Source organism: Drosophila subpulchrella, unplaced genomic scaffold, assembly GCF_014743375.2.
Source record: "Drosophila subpulchrella strain 33 F10 #4 breed RU33 unplaced genomic scaffold, RU_Dsub_v1.1 Primary Assembly Seq358, whole genome shotgun sequence".
NCBI lineage: Eukaryota > Metazoa > Arthropoda > Insecta > Diptera > Drosophilidae > Drosophila > Drosophila subpulchrella.
In genome coordinates, this window is record NW_023665580.1 from 293,061 (window position 1) to 318,558 (window position 25,498).

Consider the following 25,498-nt stretch of genomic DNA (forward strand, 5'->3'; position numbering starts at 1 on the left):
GTATACATCTATTAAACATATAGAAACCAGATACTAAACAACTTGTATACATCTACTAAATATATAGTAACCAGATACTAAACAACTTGTATACATCTACTAAATATATAGTAGCCAGATACTAAACATCTAGTAAACAACTTGTATACATCTAGTAAACAACTTGTATACATCTATTAAACATATCAAACCAGATACTAAACAACTTGTATACATCTACTAAATATATAGTAACCAGCTAATCAGTATTGTAATTAAAGAGTTTATTAAACTTATTCAGAATCTTAGACAATGATGCCTTACTCATACAAAAAGTATACAAATAGAATAGAATTAGAAAACTAGAACTAGAAAAATAGTTGACAACAAAAACCGATATTACCAGGTCCCAACACCTCTATCATAAACTTCAATCAAAAATTAAATTGATAGGCGCTCCTATGCTAGCTAATGATGCCTTCGAAATATGTTACAATATTATTATGGGATGGAACAAATGAATGCTTTAAAAATAATTCAGCATCTGAGAAAGATTACATTGTGAGAACTATTTTACATCTATCTATGGGAACCAAGCGAAAATCTACGCTTGGAACGAAGATTAATAAGCGACATGTTTCTTACAGAGGGCTGAAGTAAGAAAATTAATTATATACAAATATACATAAAATATAATTAATTATGAATTTAATGAAATATGTTTACAATAATAAAATATATAAAGAAATATTGAATAATCCTACAAATTTTGTATCTGACTGTAATTAAAAAATTAAAAAATAAAAAAATTAAAATTAAGAAGGGGAAGTATTTTATTCAATGTCCTTGGGTCTTGGGCATGTGACTTTGATGACGGTCAGGTAATGATAGTTCACTGCAAGTGTGTTTGGCTAACACATCTTAGAAACTTTAACTTGTGTACTTTGATAGTTCTTAACAAGAGACTATAGCGAGTCATAATACTTGTTAACATTTAGTTATCATCTAAAACCAAGTACTTTACAGATACTATACAGATAGTAACCATCCAAAATCAAGTACTGTACAGGTACTATACAAAAAGTAACCATCCAAAAGCAAGACTAAAAAGAAAGTAACCATCAAAATACTGCTAGGTAACAACTAAATACAACGAGTCCAACGTGTCAAGTCTATGTCGGTATGGCTACTACCCTAAAAATTGTATATCTCTGGATAATCTTCAAAGTCAATACCTATTAAATTCTGGATGGAGCAGTGGAGACGAAATTTCTACGGGATCCCCAATTAAAATTTTTCTGTACCGTTAAAAAATTTGTTGGGATTGACTGAGGATTATAAAAAAGTTTTGTTAAATTGCAAGCATGAACTAGTGTTGATGCTAACTAAGAATCTTGGTGATGTGTTTGAGCAAACCAGAAATGAACAAACTTTTAAGTTGGAAATTACGAATAAAATCTGGAAAATTCCCCATGTAACTCTGAGCGATTTTGCAAAAAATTAAGATGTACGATATTATTAAAAGTGGTGTAAACCTACCAATCGCATTCCGGAGTTGGGATTCATATGTTAACGCAAAATTGGGGTATGGAAGTCAACACAGCTGGAATGTGAAATTGTCGGCTAACCGCAAAAAACCAAGATTTGCCATAATTGGATTTACACTAAATGGAGAACTTATCACAAATAACTTATCAAACTTGAAAGTTCACTTAAATTCTGAGTCATATCCATGTGATAATCTGAATGTTGATTTTAGTAAGAATTAGTATGCTCACCTATATGAAATGTATACAAGATTTCAATCTAGTTAATCGTGAATCACAACCATTTTTGACCCCAAATGAATTTAAATTGAAGACCCCTATTATTGTGGTTGATCTTTCATATCAAAATGAATCAGTAAAATTGGTCCTATTGATGTGAGAATTTCAATAGAACTAAAGACACCAAGTCATGAAAATACCCAAGATTATTGTCTCCTCATACAAGACCGTTTAGTTGAATATAACCCACTAAACGGACTAGTACAACGAGTTGTTTAACATTAGAAAAATGTTGAATGATACTGTTTCGATTGATGTTCAAGGTTTCTTTGATAATAATAATAATTTTATTCTAAAGGAAATTGGAATTGTATTCGAAAAAGATCCAAACTTGAATAATAGTTTTTTAATAGAACCACCATATGATTTTACTTTGCTAAATACAAAATCTCGAAAGACTGCAATTTGGTTAACCAATACACATCACAAAATTTTTTGGAACGATGGAGAAAATAGTTTTCCACAAACTCGAAAGTATCTAAGGACAATTACAAGCGGAAAACAAATTATTTGTAAAGGTGTGGAAAAGAAACGATTTCTACAGACGTTTTTTGGGAGTCGTCAGCTCATTAATGTCGAGGAAATGGGCTGTCCGTCATTAAACAGGTTTAAAGGAAACCGGTTTCCCTATTGTGAAACACACCTTAAGGGCGGGGTTTGTGCTCTAAACAATGCATACATTATTTTGACATTTTTTAAAAGTAGCTTCAAAACAATAAAATAATTTTTATACATTATTTTAAAGTTGAGACTAGATGTGTAAGGATGTGCAAGAAAACAAAATTAATCAAATTAAGTTTCATGAGGAAATTGACCAATTTATTGAACAATTTAAAGGAGAGATAATTGGTCAGCATTTTCAATACCTTCTAAACACAAAAACTATGTTCATGAATCGAGGTGGTCATGACCTCAAAACTACGAATTATGGTGAACACTTTACATTTTATAATCCAGAAATGACGTCGGAAACGTGCGCCTGCTTCTTCTATGCAAATCGTCGGAATCATAGCAGAAAATAAATTTCTATGTATAAAAAAAAAAAAAATGTTCGCAATACCAAAATAAATAAATGTAAATGAATAAATGTATTTTTATGGTACAAAATAAACTTCTGACATTTTATTTCGAGTTAAAATTACAGGTACGGAGAATGGAAAATATTTCCTTGACTGAGATATGTCGGCTACTTGTGAGTTGTTGCGCGGTCGTGACTTCAACCCCTATTATGGGAACGTATTAGAGCTCGCACTTAGCCGTGAGGTCGTTGGCGTGAGGCTCATGATTTTGTCAATGGGCGTGCGCCTTCAGACTTGTGCATGTGTCCCTTTTATTCCGGTCAGGTAATAGACAGGTGCGCATGTTCGGGTAGCTCTTGCTTGAATCCCTTTTTTGATATGTTTATGACCCGTTTGTGGAAAGGAGAGAATCTTAGAGAATTTACCAGTTAAACCTTCTGGGGGCGGAAACAAAAATATTTGTTTGAAAATATTCGACATCTGAGAATTATTAACTTGTGGGATTCATTTTATTGGGGTTCTTTTGATTTCTAAATTAATTTTACAGTCATAGGAAACGTTATTCCCCAACATGATCGGACATGTTCCTCTAAGGCAACCATCTTTAGATGTTTTGGGTTTGTGACCTTTCTCACGTGCACAGCAACACCTGCTGAATATTAATTGCTAATAATGAGGAAAAGAATACATGATCAATATTGTCACATGGGGATGTGGGGAAAGTGTGCGACCTTTCTCCCGTGTAAAGCAACACCTGCTGAATATTAATTGTTGATAATGAGGCAAAAAGGTCACGTGATCAGTATTGTCACATGGTGGTGTGGGGTTGGGGGCAATTAAGTATACTCTTTATAGACATGATCGTGACATTTTTATGAGTTCAAAGTCCATTAAAATCACTTAATTTATTGGATTATCCTAATTGTCCCAGAACCCGCATACGTTAATGAAGAGGCGGGGGTCATTAATATGTTAATCAGTGAGAGGCGGGGTCATTAATATGCTAATTAGTAAGGGGGCGGGGGCCATTAATATGCAAATTGTCCCAGAACCCGTCTTTCCCTACTACTCTTCTGACTCTGTCTGAAAATCGTCCTAAAATGCCGAGAACAGCGACTTCTCTTCAGATGAGGATGCGGTTGAAAGAGTTGACGAGAATGAGGAATCAAACATCTCTTCACGCACAGGAGTTTCGAGCGCCGGAACATTTGGTGTTTGTGCCTTAAATAATAAAGCTATAATAAGTATGAAATGTTTTTTGGATTTTAGTTTAGTACAAGTATTAGTTTTTGAGAAAGACAATCTTAATTATTAACATAGTTTTTTTAAAATTATAACATAAACAAAACAGGACCCAAATTTCAAATATTATACGACATACAGGCTTACTTGTTTTAACTCAAATAAACTAAAAGCTATTTTTTTTAAATTAGCCTTTGATAACGATTTCTGGTAGTTCGTCAACATACAATTTACCCGAGGATCCATGTAAATCGCTGCCAACAATGCTTTATTTTCTAACAACTTACTTTCTCTTATTTTTATCTGTGCCGATAGTTTTTTTAATCAAATTGTGGGTATTCTCGCGTTTCAATTTTAGTTCCATCCATACTACGAAGAACTCACTATAAACTAAATTTTTTTCTTGTAGCTTTAGGGTTGCCTGGTATGTATCACTGAAAACGTCAATGCAAGTCTCGATCTAATCCCAATCGGGATCTACACAAATATAAGACTGCGTAGCCAGGAAATCCTTCAAGTCCAAAAATCTTTTTAACATTAAATAGGATGAATTCCACCTTGTAGCAACGTCGAGCGATGGTATGTTTCTTTGGTTCTCAATTAAGATATATATATATATATATATATGTATATATATATACAAATATATATATATAAATATATATATATATATATAACTTATCATTACTTACCTATATGTTTCTGTGCGCAGCGGTTTGCATAACGTGCGACAGGAACTTATTTTATCGGCGATCTCTTTTGCCTTGCTCACATCGAATACGCACAGTTGCAGAGTGTGTGCTGCACATCTTACAAGGTGTATATTAGCAAGTTCAATAGTATCCAGTTCATTCAGAAGATTCTCACTTTCTGTCTCTTCTTCAAAAAGGGATTCCTCTGTGGCATCATTTAACACTTGGACGGCCTTTATCATGTTTCGCCTATTATCAGACGTAACGCTGTGTGCATAAATATGAAAATTCTTAAAAAAATCACGTATTTTCTTAAAATTGTATGTAGTTAAATTTTTACCTGTAGATTTGATCTAGTGATATTCCATAATCATCTAAGACTTTTAGAATTTTGTCTTCATGTATATTCCAGTGTGAGATCCCCCGATCTCAATCATGCCTAAAGTCTTTACAATAATCTCGGTTTTAGCTAGGCTTGCGTGGACCATTTGCAAATTTATTCCCAGAATGGCTTTATCCATTCTGGTGGCAACATCGATTTTCAAGGACACCAGCTTTCCCTTCACAAGAGCCCTAATGTTTTCTTTGACAAACTGCTCTTTGACTGACACAAAATTCATAATATTTCGAGATGTTACAGGGTTCATGCCAAGTGCATTATATATTGGATCCTTTATTTCTTTGAACCCTTCACTGTCTAGAAATATAAATGGTTTTCCGTCCGTGGTTACTATTTTAATCAAAGAAGAAACAATTGCTTCTTCGCTCGTTTGATACGATATTCTTCGTTTTTCTTCACATTGGGTTAATTGTGAATGTCCAGAATTGTTCCACTCATTGAAAATGTCCATATGTTTCGTTGTTAAATGCCGTCTAAGGTTTGTTGAATTATTGCCACACAATTTGATACCACAAACACTACAAATTGACTTGTTCTCTTCCAAATTAAATTTAAAGAATTGGTGCACTTTTTTATTCAATTCTCTTCCCATTTTACACAACAAAATAATTGCACAACTTCACACACTCAATTCACGATTGCAATTAATATATTTCGGCTGCAAAACCGACGATTAACGATTTGCTTGCCTATGAGTGAATGTATACCAATACATACGCAAAAGACCGTTTGCTTCACCTGAACAGGACAAAACGGTTCTGGAACAACCAGAACAAAACAGAAAAGAAAAAAAAAGTATCGCTCTGAGCGCGAGCGAGCTCATTCACAAGTCGGTTGCTCTTTGAGTCTTTTCGTAAAGAGTCAGGAAAAGACACTTATTTGCAGACAACGAGAAACGGTCGACAGTTATTTGCGAGCTCTCCAAAAAATTAACCACTTAGGATCGACACACGCGGAAAAAATACCATGTTGATTCTATTTGGATTGCCTATCCATTATCATCATGATTTTAAAATTTGTGATTTTTATAATATTCCTTAAAAATAATCATTATTTTTGAGTTTTATAATAAAAAAAAAAAGCAATATTCCTGAGCAAAACAAATAAAAATCAAAAATATATGTATGTATGTATGAATATCTTATTGTATTCCTTCTAGATCATTCGTGTAAGTTCTAAGAATAAGTTGTTGTTGTTGTATAATGTCGCTCACTGTTCTCTATCTCTCTCTCATCGCTCTCAGACTCTCCCAATGAGTCGGGGGTTTCTGCGGATCGTGAGCTGAGAGCGAGAGCAGTTGAACGCCGACCGTGATTCTGAACAGACGTTATTAAATAAAAGCAAAGACTATATGATAAAAGCATATATATTCGGTGTTGGTGCTCAACTTTAGGGGGATACATTATACCCCTACAAAATCAGAAGTGTGCCGATCACGACCCTATTAATTAAAGTTAATACAAAAGAAAATCAAAATGGATTTAAACAACGCGTCGATTGAACAATTGAAAAGGTGGTTGAGTGTGTTGAAGTTATCAACAGCCGGAACAAAGAAAGAATTAATTTTACGTTTAAAGAAAATACCGATGGAAATTATTGGAAAGTTTTACGAAATGGCGAAGCAAAATGGAGACAAAGACGGCGACAAAAGTAAATGCGAAGCCAGCGGCGACGTGCATTTCGAAGACGGCGGTGGAATTATCCACAAAGAAGGCGGCGAGCAAAATAAAAGGAAAAGTTTATGAGTTGCTACCGTTGGATAACTTGATTGCAGAGCTGATCACAACGTTTGGCGGAAAATGATCGAAATTGGAGATACGACGCAAATTCGAAGGTCGCAAATGGAAACAAATCGAAACTTTCGGGAGTTATGTCGACGACAAGATAATGCTTGCTCAGGGCATTAATATTGATGCAGATGAAATGTTAAGCTGCATCATCGAAGGTATTTCCAATCAAGGGCTACGTAATCAGGCGCATATTCAATGCTTTGTCGATATTGGGCACATTAAGAGAGCGCTTGCGGATATAAGCTTGCCAAAGTCATATGGAGTTGGCAGGCCGACGACATCAACGGATCCCAAGGACAGCAAGGAGACTCGTTGTTTCAATTGCAATGCCAAAGGGCATTGGGCGTACGAGTGCAGGAAGTCAAAGCGGGAGAAAGGATCGTGCTATGCGTGCGGTGAGATGGGACATTTTGTTGCGAATTGCTTGAAGAATAAAAACAAGAACGAGGGCGAACACAATTATGTAAGATATGTTGAAATTAATTTTGTAAACGATTCTAATACCAGGTTAATTGCAGAATGCCTCATAGATACAGGAAGCCCAATTTCATTTATCAAAATATCAAAAGTACCAGAAGACATTTCGAAATAACCAGTTTAAAGTTTATATTATGGTTTAAACAAAAGTAACCTAAGAACTTATGGAAAAGTATTATGTTATGTTTTGAAAAAGTTAAATAAAATACATTTTAATTTAGTTATTGTGGCAAACGAATCTGTGAGTCATGATGTAATCCTGGGACGAAATTTTATGGATGCTTGTAATCTAAATTTAAGCCTTGACACTTTGAAAATGCTTACGGTTGAGAATATTGAAAATCCTTATAAAGTTAGTGATGAAAAGCAGATAGTTAGCGATGATGTTAGTAATGTTAGGAATAAAAAAATACAATTTTTAGCGATGTTAATCATGGAATTAGCGACAGCAGGGAATCAATTAGTAAAATCACAGTCAAAGAAAAAGTTATGGATAAAACGGAAATAAATCTTGTGGAAAAGCTGTTTGTTAAGATGGTAGAAAGTTGTAAATAAAGCAAGGCCAAAGGAACCAGAGGTTAGATGCGAAATGAAATTAAAATTAGAGGATTCAAAACCATTCAGTTGTTCGCCCAGACGTATAGCGGAAGCCAATGAGGCTGAAGAATGCACCAGCTGTGTTTCAACGCTTTATCAATAAGATTTTTGCAGACATGATAGGGGATGGTAAGGTAGTTATATACATGGACGATATCATGATTGCGAGTAAAGAAATGCAAGAACATTTATATGTTCTTAGGGAAGTTTTTGATCGATTAGCAAGGAACAAACTAGAATTAAGAATGGACAAGTGTGAGTTTCTACAAGCAAGTGTACAATACTTAGGATTTTTGGTAACTGGCAAAGAAATGCAGGCTAATGACAAAGGAATAGAAGCTGTTCGAGATTTTCCTGTTCCAGACAAAATACACGGTGTTAGAAGCTTACTGGGCTTGTGTTCGTATTTTAGAAGGTTCATTAAAGATTTTTCGATAATCGCTGAACCTCTATATGATTTGTTAAAAAAGGAAAAAGAATTCGTATTTGAAGAAAAGGAATTGCATTGTTTTGAAATTCTTAAGAAAAAGTTGGTGGAAGCTCCAGTGTTAGGATTATGTTATTACAAGGACGGGGTAGAATTACATACATTACAGGCCAGCGCACAAGGATTTGAGGCAGTTTTGCTGCAAAGAAAAGAGGATAAAAAGATACATCCTATATTTTATTTTTTTAAAGAAACAACAAAATACGAAGCAAAGAATCATAGTTATACCCGTTAGTCGTAGAGTAAAAGGTTATACTAGATTCGTCGGAAAGTATGTAACAGGCAGAATGAAGCGTTTCCGACCCCATAAAGTATATATATTCTTGATCAGGATCACTAGCCGAGTCGATCTAGCCATGTCCGTCTGTCCGTCTGTCCGTCCGTCCGGATGAACGCTGAGATCTCGGAAACTATAAGAGCTAGGCTATTGAGATTTGGAGTGCAGATTCCTAAGCTTCTTACACAGCGCAAGTTTATTTCAGCAGAGTGCCACGCCCATTCTAACACCCACAAACCGCCCAAAACTGTGGCTCCTACAGTTTTGATGCTAGAAAAAAGATTTTAACTGAAATGTATTGTACTTATCAATACCTATTGATTGACCCAAAAAATTGGCCACGCCCACTTTATCGCCCACAAAACGTCTTCAAACTTAGAAAAATCGTAAGTATGAACGTGGATATCTCGGAAACTATTAAATATAGAGAATTGGGATCTCAGATTTATATTCCGTAGCCTTGTACACAGCGCATGTTTGTTACGCGAACATGCCACGCCCACTCTAACGCCCACAAACCGCCTAAGCCTGTGGCGCCTACAATTTTCATGCTAGATAAAAAATTTTAACTGAAATGTATTGGTCTCGTCAATACCTATCGATTGATTTAAAAAATGTTGCCATGCCCACTCTAACGCCTATAACGCTTAAATCTGTCTTCCGCCGGTAGGTTGTGCACTTCAATCTCGCTTTGCTGCTTTCATATCTTCATTTACCTTTGGTCGCATTAGCTGAGTAACGGGTATCTGAAAGTCGAGGTACTCGACTATAGCGTTCTTCCTTGTTTTGAATTAGAAACTTTAGCAATAATTTACGCTCTTAGAAGATTTAGAATTTATGTGCAGGGTAGATGATTTAGAATAGTGACAGACTGTAACTCACTGACGTTGACGTTAAATATAATTGAGTTGAACTCCCGTATTGCACGGTGGGCATTAGAATTGCTAGAGAAAATTTATGCAACACGTTGACGCGATAAGTAAATATACAAATATAATGGCAGTAGAAACCAATAGCTTTGAAGAAAATTTAATTATTTGTCGAGCAAAAGTTGAAAAGTTAAAAGATGTTAGAAGAAAGTTAAAAAATGAGGAAGATAAAGTGTTTGAGATGAGGAATTGTGAGGAGTTGAATAACTCCTAACAAATCTAAGCAGCAGCAGCAACAGATGTCCGGCCGCTTACCAGATACGCGGCGAATTCGCGTAGTAGCGGCGCGGTTGGAGAAGAAGGGAGTTTGGAGACCAAGGATGGAGAACAAGAGAGTTTGGAGACCAAGGATGGAGAACAAGAGAGTTTGGAGACCAAGGATGGAGTACAAGAGAGTTTGGAGTCCAAGGATGGAGATCAAGAGAGTTTGGAGACCAATGATGGAGAGCAAGAGAGTTTTGAGACCAAGGATGGAGATCAAGAGAGTTTGGAGACCAAGAAGCGGATAAGGAGAGAGTGGAGACTTGGCGGGTAGAGCAGGAGTGCCATATGGGGATAACGGGACTCCACCGTACTTTGGACTCTCCCGTGAACTTTGGACCGGGAGAAGAAGTGCCACATCTCGGCAGTGGAGCGGCACACAGGCGTGCCGCAAGCATCACGGGAATCAGCGGGACGGTAGCAGTTGGCAGAACATCGGTTGGAAGCGGTACGTGAAGGACAAGTGGGTCAACCAGGAGTCACGGACTTTGGATCCGGGGTGGAGAGATCCAGCGGGTCGTGCGCGAAGGTGAAATAACGATTCCCGGAGGCCCTATATAAGGCCGCAGAGCGCTGGCAGCTGGATCAGTCGATCACAAGGAGTCGAACCATCAAGATCAGTTAAAATACCAAAGTAAACAGTCAGTCAAACAAGTAATCTACCAGGGAGCCACAACCAAGCGAGTCGTCGGAAGCAGCGCCGTGGGAAGCATACAAGGAGCAACATCGCCACGTCGAGACGTTCCGGATTGGGACATCAGGAATCTCCGAATTGAGACACAAGTGGCTGAGTTCCGGAAGACATCACACGGCTAAGTCAAGGCGTTTGTTTTCCAACTTTGTCACGACCACACCCTGGCGAGTCGCCCGGCGGGTCTGTCAGAGACAAGCGAAAGAGGCCTACGACGAAGAACCGTCAGCTTGGGGAGGAAAGTTGTCTGAGACCCAGCGTACCTTGCCCGACCAAGCAGGACCTGGCGTGACGGACGAGCGGTGGATCGATTTTCGGTTTCAAGAGGCGTTCGCCTGGAGAGCCCTGCGATTACCGGCGAAAATCCCGAACAGAAACCGTCCAAATCCCCGAGTGCAAGAACGCCAAGCTACTAGTCAGGAAGGGCGAGCGAACGACCCGTTGAAGCAGTCAATAGGCGTTCTCCGTCCGGGACAGAGCAAGGGACAGGTATTGCCTCGATAGGCGTTGGCCTGGAGAGAAAGGCTTGTTCGCCCTATTCTGAGAACCGTGACGCTTCCCTAAGCCCACTACGGGGCAGTCACGTCATATAAATTTGGTGGGCCGAACACACAATCTTCTGAGCTAGCCGCACTAATCTCGTAGCGAGCAGACAACAAAATCAGTTCGTTACATCTGGCGCCCAACGTGATTGTCCCAACAGTGAGAACAGCACAATAAAAATGGGAAAGAAGTGGATCTACCGCCTTAAGAAAGAGGACTTCGCCCATGTCGCACAGAGGCTTAATGTCGCCCTGGAGGGCAGGCTAGACGACATGAGGAAGGCACTGTCGGAATACTACTCAGAGACAGAGAACTACCCACAACTCGTCGACATTTGGGCAGAGCTGGAAGCAACAAACCACGACAGAGCAGGCCCAAGCATTACGTTAACGAACCCAGAAGGGGACAACCTAGTGGCAAGCCTGAGCATTGACAACTTGCAAAAAGAGGCCCACAGGAGAGAGTCAGGCCAAGATAAGAAAACAGCTCCGCTGACCCCGACACCAAGCCAGTCGGACTATGCAAAGGTCGCTAAACAGGTCTGCGAATGGTCGTTCAGGTTCGACGGGGCGGAAAAACCATTTGAGTTCCTGGAGCAGGTAGAATGGTCCGCCAACACGTACGGCTTGGACCTTGATATGATCCCTCGAGCGATGCCGGAGTTGCTTAAAGGAAGGGCTTTGAAATGGTTCATCGCCAACAACAAGCAATGGAGGACCTGGGCAGAGTTCATAGAAAGCTTCCACACCTATTTTCTGCCAAGAGATTTCTTCACCAGGCTGGCGGACCAGGTCCGGCAACGGAAGCAGGGGTTCAGCGAGTCGTTCAAGAACTACGCATTCGCATACCAGGATGACATAATAGTGATCGGCCGCACGCTAGAGGAACACAAGAGAAACCTTAGAGAAGTGTTCCGGCGTCTAAGGGAAGCGAACCTGAGGCTGAATCCAGAAAAACGCCAATTCTTTAAGAAGGAACTGCTGTACCTCGGACATTGAGTGACCAGCGAGGGAATAGGAACAGATCCAGAAAAAGTAGCCGCCATCGCTGAACTGGATCCGCCATCGACCGTCAAAGAGCTCCGGCAACATCTAGGAGTAGCGTCGTGGTACCGCCGGCTTGTACCAGATTTTTCCCGAATCGTCAAACCCCTGAATGACCTGCTGCGCAAAGGCAGTAGACACCAGAGTGGACACCAGAGCACCAGATGGCGTTTGAGGAAGTAAAGGCAAGACTCGTGGCAGATCCGGTGCTAGCATGCCCGGACTTCAGTAGAACTTTCATCCTGCAAACAGACGCCAGCGACTGCGGCATCGGAGCAATACTGACCCAGGACACCGAAAAGGGCGAAAGAGTAATCTCCTATTCGAGCCGTGCACTGAACGGCGTGGAAAAAAACAATTCAACAACGGAGAAGGAGTGCTTGACGATCGTCTGGGCGATCCGAAAGCTCAGGCCATATCTGGAAGGGTACCACTTTAAGGTAGTAACCGACCACATGGCCTTGAAGTGGCTCAACAGCATCGAAAGCCCTTCAGGAAGGATCGCCAGATTGGCCCTGGATCTACAACAGTACGACTTTGAGATAGCGTACATAGAGATAGCGTCAGCTAAACGTGGTGGCCGACGCATTATCAAGACAACCACTACCAGAGACGCTACGTGGATTAAAAGAGGCATCGGCAACAATAGCTTCAAGAGGGTGCAGCTGGATCAAGGACACGGGCAAATAGATAAGGACCCAACCGTAGAAGTACCCGGACTATGTTATGGATGGTGGTGTACAGAAATATACCACATCGAGCAGGCAGTGAAGCGTTCGCGTCATGGAAGATGTGCGTCCCAAAGTCGCTACGGGAAACAGTGTTGAGGGAAAGCCACGACGCACCGTCTGCGGGACACGTAGGAAGCCGGAGGACAATTGCACGGTTGGCAGCCCGATACTACTGGCCAGGCATGCATAGAGACGCCCGAGCCCACGTAAGAAAATGGGAGACTTGCATGCGGTTTAAGCCTAATCAGATGCAGGCGGCCCGGGAAGATGTTGACCCAAGTGCCGGAGGAACCATGGGCCACGGTATGCGCAGACTTCGTTGGAGCCCTGCCGAGATCTAAGCACGGAAACCAAATGCTGTTAGTCATGATAGATAGATTTTCGAAATGGACGGATCTGGTGCCCCTGCGCAGTGCGACAGCAGAGTCGCTCAAGAGGGCGTTTAGGGAGCGCATAATCGCAAGATACGGGGTCCCGAAGGTGGTCATAACGGACAACGGAGTACAGTTTGCAAGCCGTATCTTTAAAAGTTTCCTGGCTGAGATGGGTATCAGTCAACAATTCACCGCACCATACACACCACAAGAGAATCCGACCGAACGAGCAAACAAAACAGTCAAGACCAGGACCAGAGAAACTGGGACGAGAAGTGGCCGGAGAATATGCTAGCAGTGAACACGAGCACATCGGAATCCACCGGCCATACACCGGCGGTTCTTACCCAGTGCAGGAAACCACGTCTACCCAGCAGCCAATATGATAAGGAAGCCCTAGGCACGGGACGATCTACGGAGACCCCTGAGGAAAATGCCAACAAACTGAGACAGGTATTCGGGATCGTACGGCGAATTATGGAAATGGCGTTCTAGGACCAAGCCAGACACTATAATCTGACATAGTGTGGGCCAAGGAACATCACCTGTCCAAAGCGGCGAAACTAGCCCCGAAGTACGATGGCCCTTACCAGGTTGTAGATTTCGTCTCTCCGGTGATCTGCAAAATAGGCCACACACATTCAAAGAAAGAACGGACGAGCAGACGGCAGACTCATCAGATGACTTAGAAGAGGTCACAAGGACATGTATAATGATTTCACATTGATCCAGACTGCGAGGCCACAGGATTATGCGTCAGGCCTAAGCGAGTGACATCCACACGCCACGCAGAAAAGTTAATCATAAGGATAGGTCACAAGGACATGGATAAGGATTTCACATTGATCCAGGCTACGAGGCCACAGGATTATGCGTCAGGCCTAAGCGATAGTCATCCACACGCCACGCAAAAAGGACAATTACACGGATAGGCCACAAGGACGTGGATAAGGATGGATGGTGATCGCGACCGCAAGGCAACATAATTCAGCGTCGGGCATTTGCCAGAGCCAACCGCGATTACGCCAGGCGGAAAGGACACTTACGAGGACGACACAAAGACACGAGTAACGATAAGGGTGCTACCGATGGGCAAACGCAAACTGGAAATATCGGCAAAAGGTGGAAACATCGCAACGAGCAGGTGGCAACACCGCACCGTCAGTATCGATAGTCAATGAAACATCGATCACGCACGGATGTTGTGACCAGGCGGAGGAACCATGGAAAGGAGTAGGACGCACCAATGAGCAGCAAGCTGGGGATCGATAGTCGGCGAGATTTCAAGTTGCCACGAGGAGGATGACCAGCGCTGTAGAAACTCTATGGAGTTAAGAGCGTCGAGGGAGCATCGGGGGAGCAACGAGGGAGCGCCGCGGGAATCGGAACGAGCATCACATGGACTCGAAGGCTAAGATGTGCAAGGAAACACCGGAGAGAAGGAACGAGCTTTAAATGTTTCCCGAAGTAAGGGGGGAATGTGACGAGTTGAATAACTCCCCACAAATCTAAGCAGCAGCAACAACAGATGGCCGGCCGCATACCAGATACGCGGCGAATTCGCGTAGTAACGGCGCGGTTGGAGAAGATGGGAGTTTGGAGACCAAGGATGGAGAACAAGAGAGTTTGGAGACCAATGATGGAGAGCAAGAGAGTTTTGAGACCAAGGATGGAGATCAAGAGAGTTTGGAGACCAAGGAGCGGATAAGGAGAGAGTGGAGACTTGGCGGGCAGAGCAGGAGTGCCATGTGGGGATAACGGGACTCCACCGTACTTTGGACTCTCCCGTGAACTTTGGACCCGGAGAAGAAGTGCCACATCTCGGCAGTGGAGCGGCACACAGGCGTGCCGCAAGCAACACGGGAATCAGCGGGACGGCAGCAGTGGGCAGAACACCGGTTGGAAGCGGTACGTGAAGGACAAGTGGGTCAACCAGGAGTCACGGACTTTGGATCCGGAGTGGAGAGATCCAGCGGGTCGTGCGCGAAGGGGAAATAACGGTTCCCGGAGGCCCTATATAAGGCCGCAGAGCGCTGGCAGCTGGATCAGTCGATCACAAGGAGTCGAACCATCAAGATCAGTTAAAATACCAAAGTAAACAGTCAGTCAAACAAGTAATCTACCAGGGAGCCACAACCAAGCGAGTCGTCGGAAGCAGCGCCGTGGGAAGCATACAAGGAGCAACATCGCCACGTCGAGACGTTCCGGATTGGGACATCAGGAATCTCCAAATTGAGACACAAGTGGCTGTGTTCCGGAAGACATCACACGGCTAAGTCAAGGCGTTTGTTTTCCAACTTTGTCACGACCACACCCTGGCGAGTCGCCCGGCGGGTCTGTCAGAGACAAGCGAAAGAGGCCTACGACGAAGAACCGTTAGCTCGGGGAGGAAAGTTGTCTAGGACCCAGCGTACCTTGCCCGACCAAGCAGGACCTGGCGTGAAGGTCGAGCGGTGGATCGATCTTCGGTTTCAAGAGGCGTTCGCCTGGAGAGCCCTGCGATTACCGGCGAAGTTCCCGCACGGCAAGGGCGAGCCGTTGAAGCAGTCAATAGGCGTTGTCCTGGATAAGCCCAGCGGAAAGACAGGAGACAGCGCAGAGGACATCGGCAGCGTCGCTAGCAGACATCACCGGCAGCTGCGTTACCATCGCCGCGCGGAGCTCATTGGAGAGGAGGAGCGTTGCGGACGTCAAGCATTAGGGTTAAGCCGGGTGGAACGTTCGTCTGCGCTAGGCGTAAGGCAAAGTGAACTGCTAGGCAGCTTCCTGGCGATAGCCTTGACTGTCAGCGTGATCTGAGCAAGAACCTAGCGGGACCGTCCGGGACAGAGCAAAGGACAGGTGATGCCTTGAAAGGCGTTGGCCTGGAGAGCAAGACTTGTTCGCCCTATTCTGAGAACGGTGACGCTTCCCTAAGCCCACTAGGCCGAACTCTCTGCGAGTCCAAGGCGCGACAAGCGACCCCGAGGCAGCGCGTCGGCAAGCGAGCAGAGGCGGCCACTACGAGCGTCTCGAGACACAGGAGCCAGCGGACGTCGAGTCAACGCGTCGACAAGCCATGACGATGAGCACCAGCAGCCGGCGGAACCAGAGCAAGGAGATACCGGACCAGCCCAGCCACACACCCGCTGTACTAATTCCACGAGAATAAATCCCACTGTTACCATTCGAACCCTGTGTTTTCTCACGGATCTACGGGGCACACAATCTTCTGAACTAGCCGCTCGAATCTCGTAGCGAGCAGACAACAAAATTAGTTCGTTACAGAATGGAGTTATACATAGAAAGTCGAATAATAGAAAGTTGTTGTTTTGTGTTCCAGAAGAAATGGAGGAAAAAATATTATACAAATATCACAATGAATTAGGTTACTTAGGAAGTGATAAATTTATGGATGCTATTGTTAGGACGTATTGGTTTTCCAATATGAAAGAGAAAGTGGTTAGACATATTGATAATTGTATAAGATGTATAGCATATTCGCCAAAGTCAGGGAAATGGGAAGGACTGTTGCACAGTATACCAAAAGGAAATGTGCCATTCGAAATTATACATATTGATCATTATGGACCGGTTGATAATGGAAGAGCAAAGAAACATATCTTTGTGTTGTAGACGGATTTACTAAATATGCTAGGCTATATGCAACAAAAACGCTAGCACAAAGGAAGTAATTATGGCATTGAAAGACTATTTTAGGTCTTACAGTAGACCAACTTGTATAGTTTCGGATAGCGGTAGCTGTTTTACGTCAGAAGATTTTGGAAAATTTATGGAAGAATGTAATATTAAACATGTTAAAATTGCGACTAGGCAAGTAAAAGGATTAACCGAATTGTGGGACCAATGATAGCTAAATTAGCAGATCCAGAAGAGAAACTGCATTGGGACACAGTTGTGCAGGATGTTGAGTTTTCACTAAACAACACGAAGCAAAGAAGCATAGCACAAATGTCAAGTTAGATGTTGTTTGGAATCGAGCAGAAAGGAAAAGTTATTGATGAATTGAGACAAAGTTAGAAGAATTAGATAATGTTAGTGATCTTAGAGATTTAGACAAAATTAGAAAAGACGGTTCAGAAGCACAAAGAAAATTATAAAAAGACAACGAACAGAGATATAACGAAACAAGAAAGGAAGTTATCTTCGGCAAGCCGAAGTTTGTATACCCTTGCAGTTATAATTATTAAATAAAAAAATGCAAAAAATGATATTCCCAATTTAACAAATAACAAATAATTGAAACCAACAAATAATTAAAATTATGAGCTAGCAATGATGTTGAGCAATGGCGACGGGGGCCTTCTGCTCGAATTCTAATCTAGTGGATTGGTGTTATTAAATATTTGTTGTCTTTGGATGTTTAGCGCGTTGCAAGTGGAAAGTAAGTGTCTTATTGTTACAACGTCGTTGCAGAATGGGCAGGTATTGGTATGGTTTGGATCAATGTAGTGTGTGTGGGTTATTTTGGTGTGTCCAAGTTTGAGTCTTGTTTTTTTTTTCTGGTCTAAACGTGAGATGGATAAGTGGTTGTTCTTTGTTATGTGGTAGCTGTTGAGTTGGAGTTGGTTAATTGACTGGTACCAGGCTGATGTCTTCTTTATATATGATAGTGTTTTGGCTTGGTGTGTGTTTTTTATATGTTTTAGTATGTCTTTTGTGTTAAGATTTTCAATAGTTATAAGTGGTTGTTTGATTGCGTTTTTTGCTAGAGAGTCCGCCAGTTCATTTCCTGGTATTCCTACGTAGCCGGGTATCCAAAGTAGTTTGAATTTGTTAGGGAATTTTTGTATCAGGTTGCGGGCGTGTGAAGTGTAATGCTCAACATTGTTTGTGTTTTTTATTGCGTCGATGGCAGAGAGATAGTCAGAACATATGCAAAACTTGCCTCTTTTGTTCTTTAATATTTCGAGCCCCTCTACAATCGCTAGCAGCTCAGCGGAAAACACTGACGAGTAGTGTGGTAGAAGGCCTAGTTTTATGCTATCTGTTTCGTTTGTGATTGCGAGGCTGGTAATTGTGTTTGTGTGCGATCCATCTGTGTAAATGTAGGTGAATTTGTGATTGTATTTTGTCTTAATTTCTGTGAATAGTTTCCGAAAAATTCGTGGTGCTGTGTTTTTTTTGTTGTATGTACTTAGCGTTGTGTCGATTTTTAACATATCAGTGTTCCAGGGTGTTGCGGTCTGTGCTTTGAGTAACTTGTTTGAGTGGGAGGTCGTGGGCTTTGGAATTTTCCATTATGCGGTCTATTGTTGATTTGTATTGTGGTCGTTTTGGTGGTCGGTATGATTTAAGAATTTTTATTATTGGGGAGTTTTTGGCGTTAATCAGAGATTTTAAAATTTTTGTTGTTAGGGAGGTCACGTCTATCTTCTAGCGGGACTGCGCTTGCTTCGTATAGGATATTGTCGATAGGTGTCGTCCTGAATGCGCCAAGAGCAGTTCTGAAGGCAGTGTTTATCGGTGATTTTACTTTTCGTAATGTTGTTTGTGGGCAATATCCGTAGATTGGCAGGCCGTAGTCTGCTTTTGCGGTGATAGTTGCTTTTGTGACGTGTTGCAGTTGATTTTTGGGCATGAGAGACATTTTATTATGTTAATTGATTGTTTGAGGCTGTGTGAGAGTAGTTCAGTTTGCGCTTTCCACCTGTATTTGTTATTGAAATGTACGCCAAGTATTTTTAGTTATGTTTCTTTTTGTATTTGTATGTTACCCGGGGATAAAGTGCAGTTGCAGTTGTGCTTTCTGCAAACGTGCAGGTGTTTACATTTTGTGGTCGAGAGCTTGGCGTCAGAGTATTCGGCCCAGTCTAGTATGGTGGTTATGATGGGGTTAAGGTTTATGTTGATATTTTTTCTGTTTTTTAGTTTTAGTATCAAGTTAAAGTCGTCCGCATATGCGCTTAGGCTAATGTTGGGATGAAGAGTAAGTTTTTCTGCTAGTTGGTTGTATGCTATCACAAAGAGGATCACGGAAAGTGGAGAGCCTTGAGGTATGCCGTTTTGGATGGGCTGAAAGGAAGAGAGGTCGGAGTTGATACGAACCAGTATTTTTCTGTTTGTCATATAGTTTTTTATGTAGTTTGTTATTTTTGGTCCTGTTTTCCAACTGGCGAATTGATTGAGTATGGAGTGGATTCCAATTCTGTCGAAAGCTTTTGCGAAATCTAGGGATATGATGGATGCGTGGTTTCTTCTTGAGATAGCTCTTGCTAATAGATGGTCAACTAGCAGTAGACTCTCCATAGCTTATTTACCTTTTCTGAAAACAGTTTGGCTGTTTTGGATAAGTTTGTCGTTTAGTACAAACCACCACAATCGTTTTGCTATAATTTTATCCAGAATTTTTGATAGGCATGAGCTTAGAGAGATTGGCCGGTATGAATTTAGGTTGGTTTTATCTGTGTTTGGTTTTATTATTGGTATTATCAGACTATTTTTGTAGGCTTGTGGGATGTAGTTATTTAATATTGAGTTTTGGAGGTTTATTATTCTATTTTTTGTTGTTTTACCTACGTTTTGTATCATTGTATAGTTAATTCTGTCCAGTCCGGGTGTATTTCCTTTTAGTGTGTTTAGTGCTGCTGAGAATTCTATTGGTGTTATGGGCTTTTCTATTTCTATTGCTCTTTTGCTCGGAGTGTATGACAGGGTGTGTGTGTTATTAAGTGATGTTTGCTTTTGGTGTATGAATGTGGTGGTAAAATTTGTATAGGATGAAATTTCTGAAAAATTTTTGCAAAATAAGTCTGCGATTTGGTTGGTGGTTCGGTTAAATATGCAGTGTATGTTTTTTTGAGGGTTGAGTCCGCAAAATCGTCGGATGTTGCTCCAGATTGTTTTTGGGGGTGTTTCGGGTGAGATTTGGGAAGTGAAGTCGTTTATACTTTGTTTTTTATCTTGTTTTAATGTTAGTCTAAATAGTGCATTTGCTTTTTTGTACTTCAGGATGTTTTCTGTAGTTATGTTTCTTTTTAGATCGTTCCATTTCTTCACTTTGTCTACTCTCAATTTGCTAAGGTTATTGTTCCACCATGGTACATTTTGGGTCTTTCTTATCGGGTGTGTTTGGGGTATTGCCTTGTGGGCGCTGGAGAGGATGATTTTGTGAATTGTTGCAGCTTCCTTGTTTATGTTTGTGCTTGGTTGTTTTTGTGCGGAGTATTCTTCCGTTAGCTTGCAAAATTCTTGCCAGTTTTCTTTGTCGGTTAGAAATGTAGGCTTACGTGTAGTGACTTGGCGGTTCGATGTGTTGGAGGTGAAGAGGGTAATTATTATGGGGAAGTGGTCGCTGCCAAACAGCATTGTAGCATTGGGCTTCTGAAAGCTAGATCAACGTTTGTGAGTGTGTTGTGTGTGCTAAAGTGAGTAGGAGACATTTCGTTTAATAAAATATAGTTTGATTGGGCTATAAATTTCTCTTATATTTTTCCCCTTGAGTTGCTTTGATTTCAGCCATAGTTTTTGTGCCAAGTCGCCAGTGATCAAGGTGGGTATGTGTGAGGTGTCTAGTACGGCCTGAAGGTTTTGCAGTGAGAAAGATTTGTTAGGTGCGATGTAGGCTGAGATAATTCTGAATTTAAGTTTGGAGTTCAGTTCCATGCATACCGCGTCAAAATCGTCGCTAAGGGTTATTTCTCGAGCTTGCAGTGATTTGTGGGCTAGGAGACCTACGCCACCATGGGAAGATGAGGTGTTTTTTGAAATAAGTATATACAGGGTGGCTGATGAATGCCGCTACCAAAAAAAAATTAAATAACTTTTTTCTATTTAATGAATCTTGTTAATTTTTTTTTTATTTTGCAGATTGACTTTTACATTTAACAAAAATGGATAACTGGGCCACTAAAACAAAAATTTGGATTGTCCGCCGCTATCACGCGCTGGAGTCCGTAGTTTCGGTTCAAAGAGAGTATAGGCGCACGTTTGGCGGCAATCCTCCGAGCAGATGGACCATAATCAACAGAAGACCTTACCATCGAAACCCTTCAGTTCGAACGGAGGAAACAATCGCTGCTGTAGCTGCTGCCATACAAAACAATCCACGTGTTTCGACAAGAAGCTTATCTGCTCAAATGGGTGTAAGCAGACAGTCATTACAGTCAATTATGCACAAAGATTTGGACTTATTCCCATAATAAATTCAAATGGCCAACAAACTGAACGCTGCGGACTTGCCGATTCGCTTGGAATTTTGCCAAAAGATGCTTCAAATGGTGAAAGAGGAAGGAAACATGTTTAACTGTCTTTTCAAGTCTGACGAGGCCCATTTCGATTTAAACGGCAACATAAACGAACAAAATTGTCGAATATGGAGTGCTTTCAACCCACAGATACTCCATGAGACGGAATTGCATCCACTTCGTGTTACAGTGCGGTGTGCAGTTTCATCACGCTGCATTGGCGGGCCCTACTTCTTCGAAGAAAACGGTCACACCGTTACGGTTACTGGAGACCGTTACTTGAGCATGTTGAGAGAGTTTTTCTATCCAGAATTACGCCGAATGGGAATTTCTTTCAACTCTGTGTGGTTTCAGCAAGATGGCGCAGCTCCTCACATAGCCCAACCTGTTATGACAGAATTGCGACGAAAGTTTCCCAATAAGCTCATATCCAGAAACTCGACATTCCGTTGGCCACCCAGGTCGCCTGACCTTACTGCACCTGACTTTTTCTTGTGGGGTTATTGCAAACAGGAAGTCTACAAAGCAAAACCAACAAATTTGAATGAACTATGGCAATCCATTCGAGAAACAATTGCGGCTATTCCTGTCTCAACTCTCCAAGCAGTAATGAACAACTTTTTGGTAAGATGCCGCACATGCATCAACGAGCAGGGGGGCATTTAAATTCCATTATTTTTAAAACTAATTAAGCTATATTTAATAAAATTGAATGAGCTTTAACATGAATAAAAGAAAAATGAATTCTATACACTGAAAAAAAATTATTTGAGTTTCTTAATGTAGCACAATTCATCAGCCACCCTGTAGTTAATGGGTATGGGAATGTGACTGGAAAATTTTATATGTGTTTCTTTTAAAGATATTATAAGTGGTGTGTGTTTTTTAATGATTGTTTGAAGTTCGCAGTAGTTGTTGATATATCCATTCATATTCCATTGTATAATCTTCATAGTCATTTTAAGAGCCTGTTGCTTGTTGTTGGTAAAGGATTAGTTGATTAAGTACCTGTTTTTTACTAACTGCTGCTAAAAGTGTCACATACTTTCTGAGTCGCTTATGTTAATGTGCTTGTTTTTGTTAAGATTTTTTGGTTGGTTAGTTTTGGTGGCTTTTAAGTTGGTTGTTAGTGTCTTGTTTTGTCCTTAGAGAAAATACGTAGTTTCAGATCTTGGGTCCTTTCGCTTGACATGTTGTCTTTTGAGGTGGTAGGGGGGTCGAGATCCATGCTGATAACATTAGTTGTTTGGTGAGCGGGTGAAGTTTGTGGGGGTGGTGTGGTGTTTGTAAATTGAGTTGGTGGGGGTGTCTGTAGAGAGGTCTTGGTATGATGTTAGTTTTCTTTGTTGATGTTCGTGTGTTGCTTGCGTGTCATTGTTTTGTTTTGTGTGCTGGGGTGTGGGTGTTATTTTTGTGGTAGTTGTTGTTTTGGTGGTCTGTTGCTTAGATAGGACAGATGCAAAGCTGTTGCTAAGATGTTGGTTGCGACGAGTGTAGTATAGTTCTAGTGCAGTTTTGTGAGTCACTTTTTGTTTTTATTATTGTGATCAGTTCTTTTTGTTTTATAAATGTTGGGCAACTGCGGTCTAGTAGGCTGTGTATTGCGTCTATTTCGAACATGTGTTTGCAGTTAATGCAGCATTTTTCGCTGTTGCATTTCTCATTTTCTTCGGTGTGGACTTTCTCGGAGCAATTCTTGCAAAGTTCTTCGGGGCTTTTACAGGTTGGAGTCGGGTGTCCAAATCGTAGGCATTTTCTCCACCTTAATGGGAGCGGGATCTATGCGCATACGCGAATCTTTTCGTATCCAATGTTCAGGGAGTCTGGGAGAGTAAGGGTTTGGAATGTTATTATAATTAAGCCAGTTTCTGTTAAAGATTGATCTGGTTTTTTTTAGGATTTTTCGCACTTCAGTGACTTTTTGAGGTTTTAGTTCGTTTAGTATTTCGGTTTCGTCTATGCTGCGTAATTCGTTGCAGTATATGACCCCCTTAGAAAAGTTCAAGATCTTGTGTTCGGTGGCTTTTACTTCAATGTCTGCCATGTTTTTTATTCTAATTAATTTGTTTGCTTGTAAATTGTTCTTAGCTTTAACCAACCATGATTCCACTTCTCCTCCGCATGCGAAATCGATGGTTTTTTTTTAATTAGAAAGGGTGATACATTTTCAAAAGACTTATTGTCGGTTCTGTTGATTACAATGTATTTTGGTTCGCCTAGGTGTTTGTTGTATATTGATGTTCTACCTATTTCAGGCGGTTTTTCCATTGTTGTTGTTTTATTGAGCTGGCGCCCGGCACGTGGATTTGTGTTTGATGTGTTTGTTGTTTTTGATTGTTGCGAATTTTGTTTTGTGCACTTGTTTGATTTTTTGCTGGTAAGCTAGCAATAGGTGCTGTTTGCGATTAGCACTACGAGAGCACAGAGGTAACACGTCTTATCTCCAAGAAGTTTTTAGTATAAGATAATATGTTAAAAAATACCGAAGCTATAATTTTTTTCATATTATTTTCACACCAATTTTCCGATCGTTCCTATGGCAGCTATAGTCGTCCGATTTTGATAAAATTAAATTCGACATTCAGAACTAATTAAAAAATGTAATTTCCAAGCTTAGGAGGTTATATGTTAAAAAATACCGAAGCTATAATTTTTTCATATTATTTTCCCACCAATTTTCCGATCGTTCAGCTATATGATATAGTCGTCCAATTTTGACAAAATTTAATTGGAAATTTAAAGCTAATTAACAAATGTTATTTCAAAGCTAAAGAGGTTATATATTAAAAAACACCAAAGATATAATATAAAAAAATTTTTTTTTCTTGAATATTCCTACGGGAACTATAAGGTATAGTGGTCCGATCCGGCTGATTCCGACTTATATACTACCTGCAAAAGATATAAGACTTTTGGGAAAGTTTCAGCCCGATAGCTTTAAAACTGAGAGACTAGTTTGCGTATAAACGGACGGACAGACGGACATGGCTAGATCGACTCGTCTAGTCATGCTGATCACGAATATATATAGTCACAAGAAAGCTAATACCTAAACGCAAGGGCCCTTAAGTAGTATGGAAACGCGGATCCTGGGACAATTAGCATATTAATGGCCCTCGCCCCCCCTCCCCACACTCATTAACGTATGCGGGTTCTGGGACAATTAGCATAATCCAATAAATTAACTGATTTTAATGGGCTTTGAAGTCAAAAAAATGTCACCATCATGTCTATAAAGAGTATACTTAATTGCCCCCATCGCCCCCACATCCCCATGTGACAATATTGATCATGTATCCTTCCCCTCATTATGTGCAATTAATAGTCACTTGAGAAAGGTGGACGTGAGAAAGGTCGCACAACCATAGTATCCAAAGGTTGTTATCTTAGAGGAACATATCCGATCATGTTGGGGAAAGGTGTGATCACGTACCCTTTTGCCTCATTATCACAGGTGTTGCAGTGCACGTGTGAAAGGTCGCATACCCAAAGTATTCAAAGATGGTTATCTTAGAGGAACATGTCCGATCATGTTGGGGAATAATGTTTCCTATGATTGTAAAACTAATTTAGAAATCAAAAGAACCCCAATAAAATAAATCTCACAAGTTAATGATTCTCAGATGTGGAATATTTTCAAATACACATTTTTGTTTCCGCCCCAGAAGGTTTAACTGGTACATTTTCTAAGATTATCTCCTTTCCACAAATGGGTCATAAACATGTCATAAAAGGGATTCAAGCTAGAGCTACCCGAACATGCACACCTGTCACTTACCTGACCGCAATAAAGGGACACATGCACAACCCAGAAGGCGCACGCTCATTGACAAGATCATGGGCCTCACGCCAACGACCTCACGGCTGACTGCTAGCTCTAATACGTTCCCATAATAGGAGTTGAAATCACGACCGCGCAACAACTCGCAAGTAGCCGACATATCTCAGTCAAGG

General features: G+C 41.0%; 1 protein-coding gene across 1 annotated transcript in view; it reads left to right on the forward strand.

The window, feature by feature from the left end:
- The window catches only part of LOC119561545, a 100,800-nt gene extending 78,511 nt beyond the window's left edge, over window positions 1-22,289 (forward strand). The window contains exon 2 of the mRNA XM_037875196.1: window positions 21,168-22,289. Within this exon, the coding sequence (XP_037731124.1) occupies window positions 21,509-22,210 (702 nt within the window). The 5' untranslated portion in view covers window positions 21,168-21,508 and the 3' untranslated portion in view covers window positions 22,211-22,289. The remainder of the gene's footprint in view (window positions 1-21,167) is intronic.
- The last annotated feature ends 3,209 nt before the right edge of the window (window positions 22,290-25,498 follow it).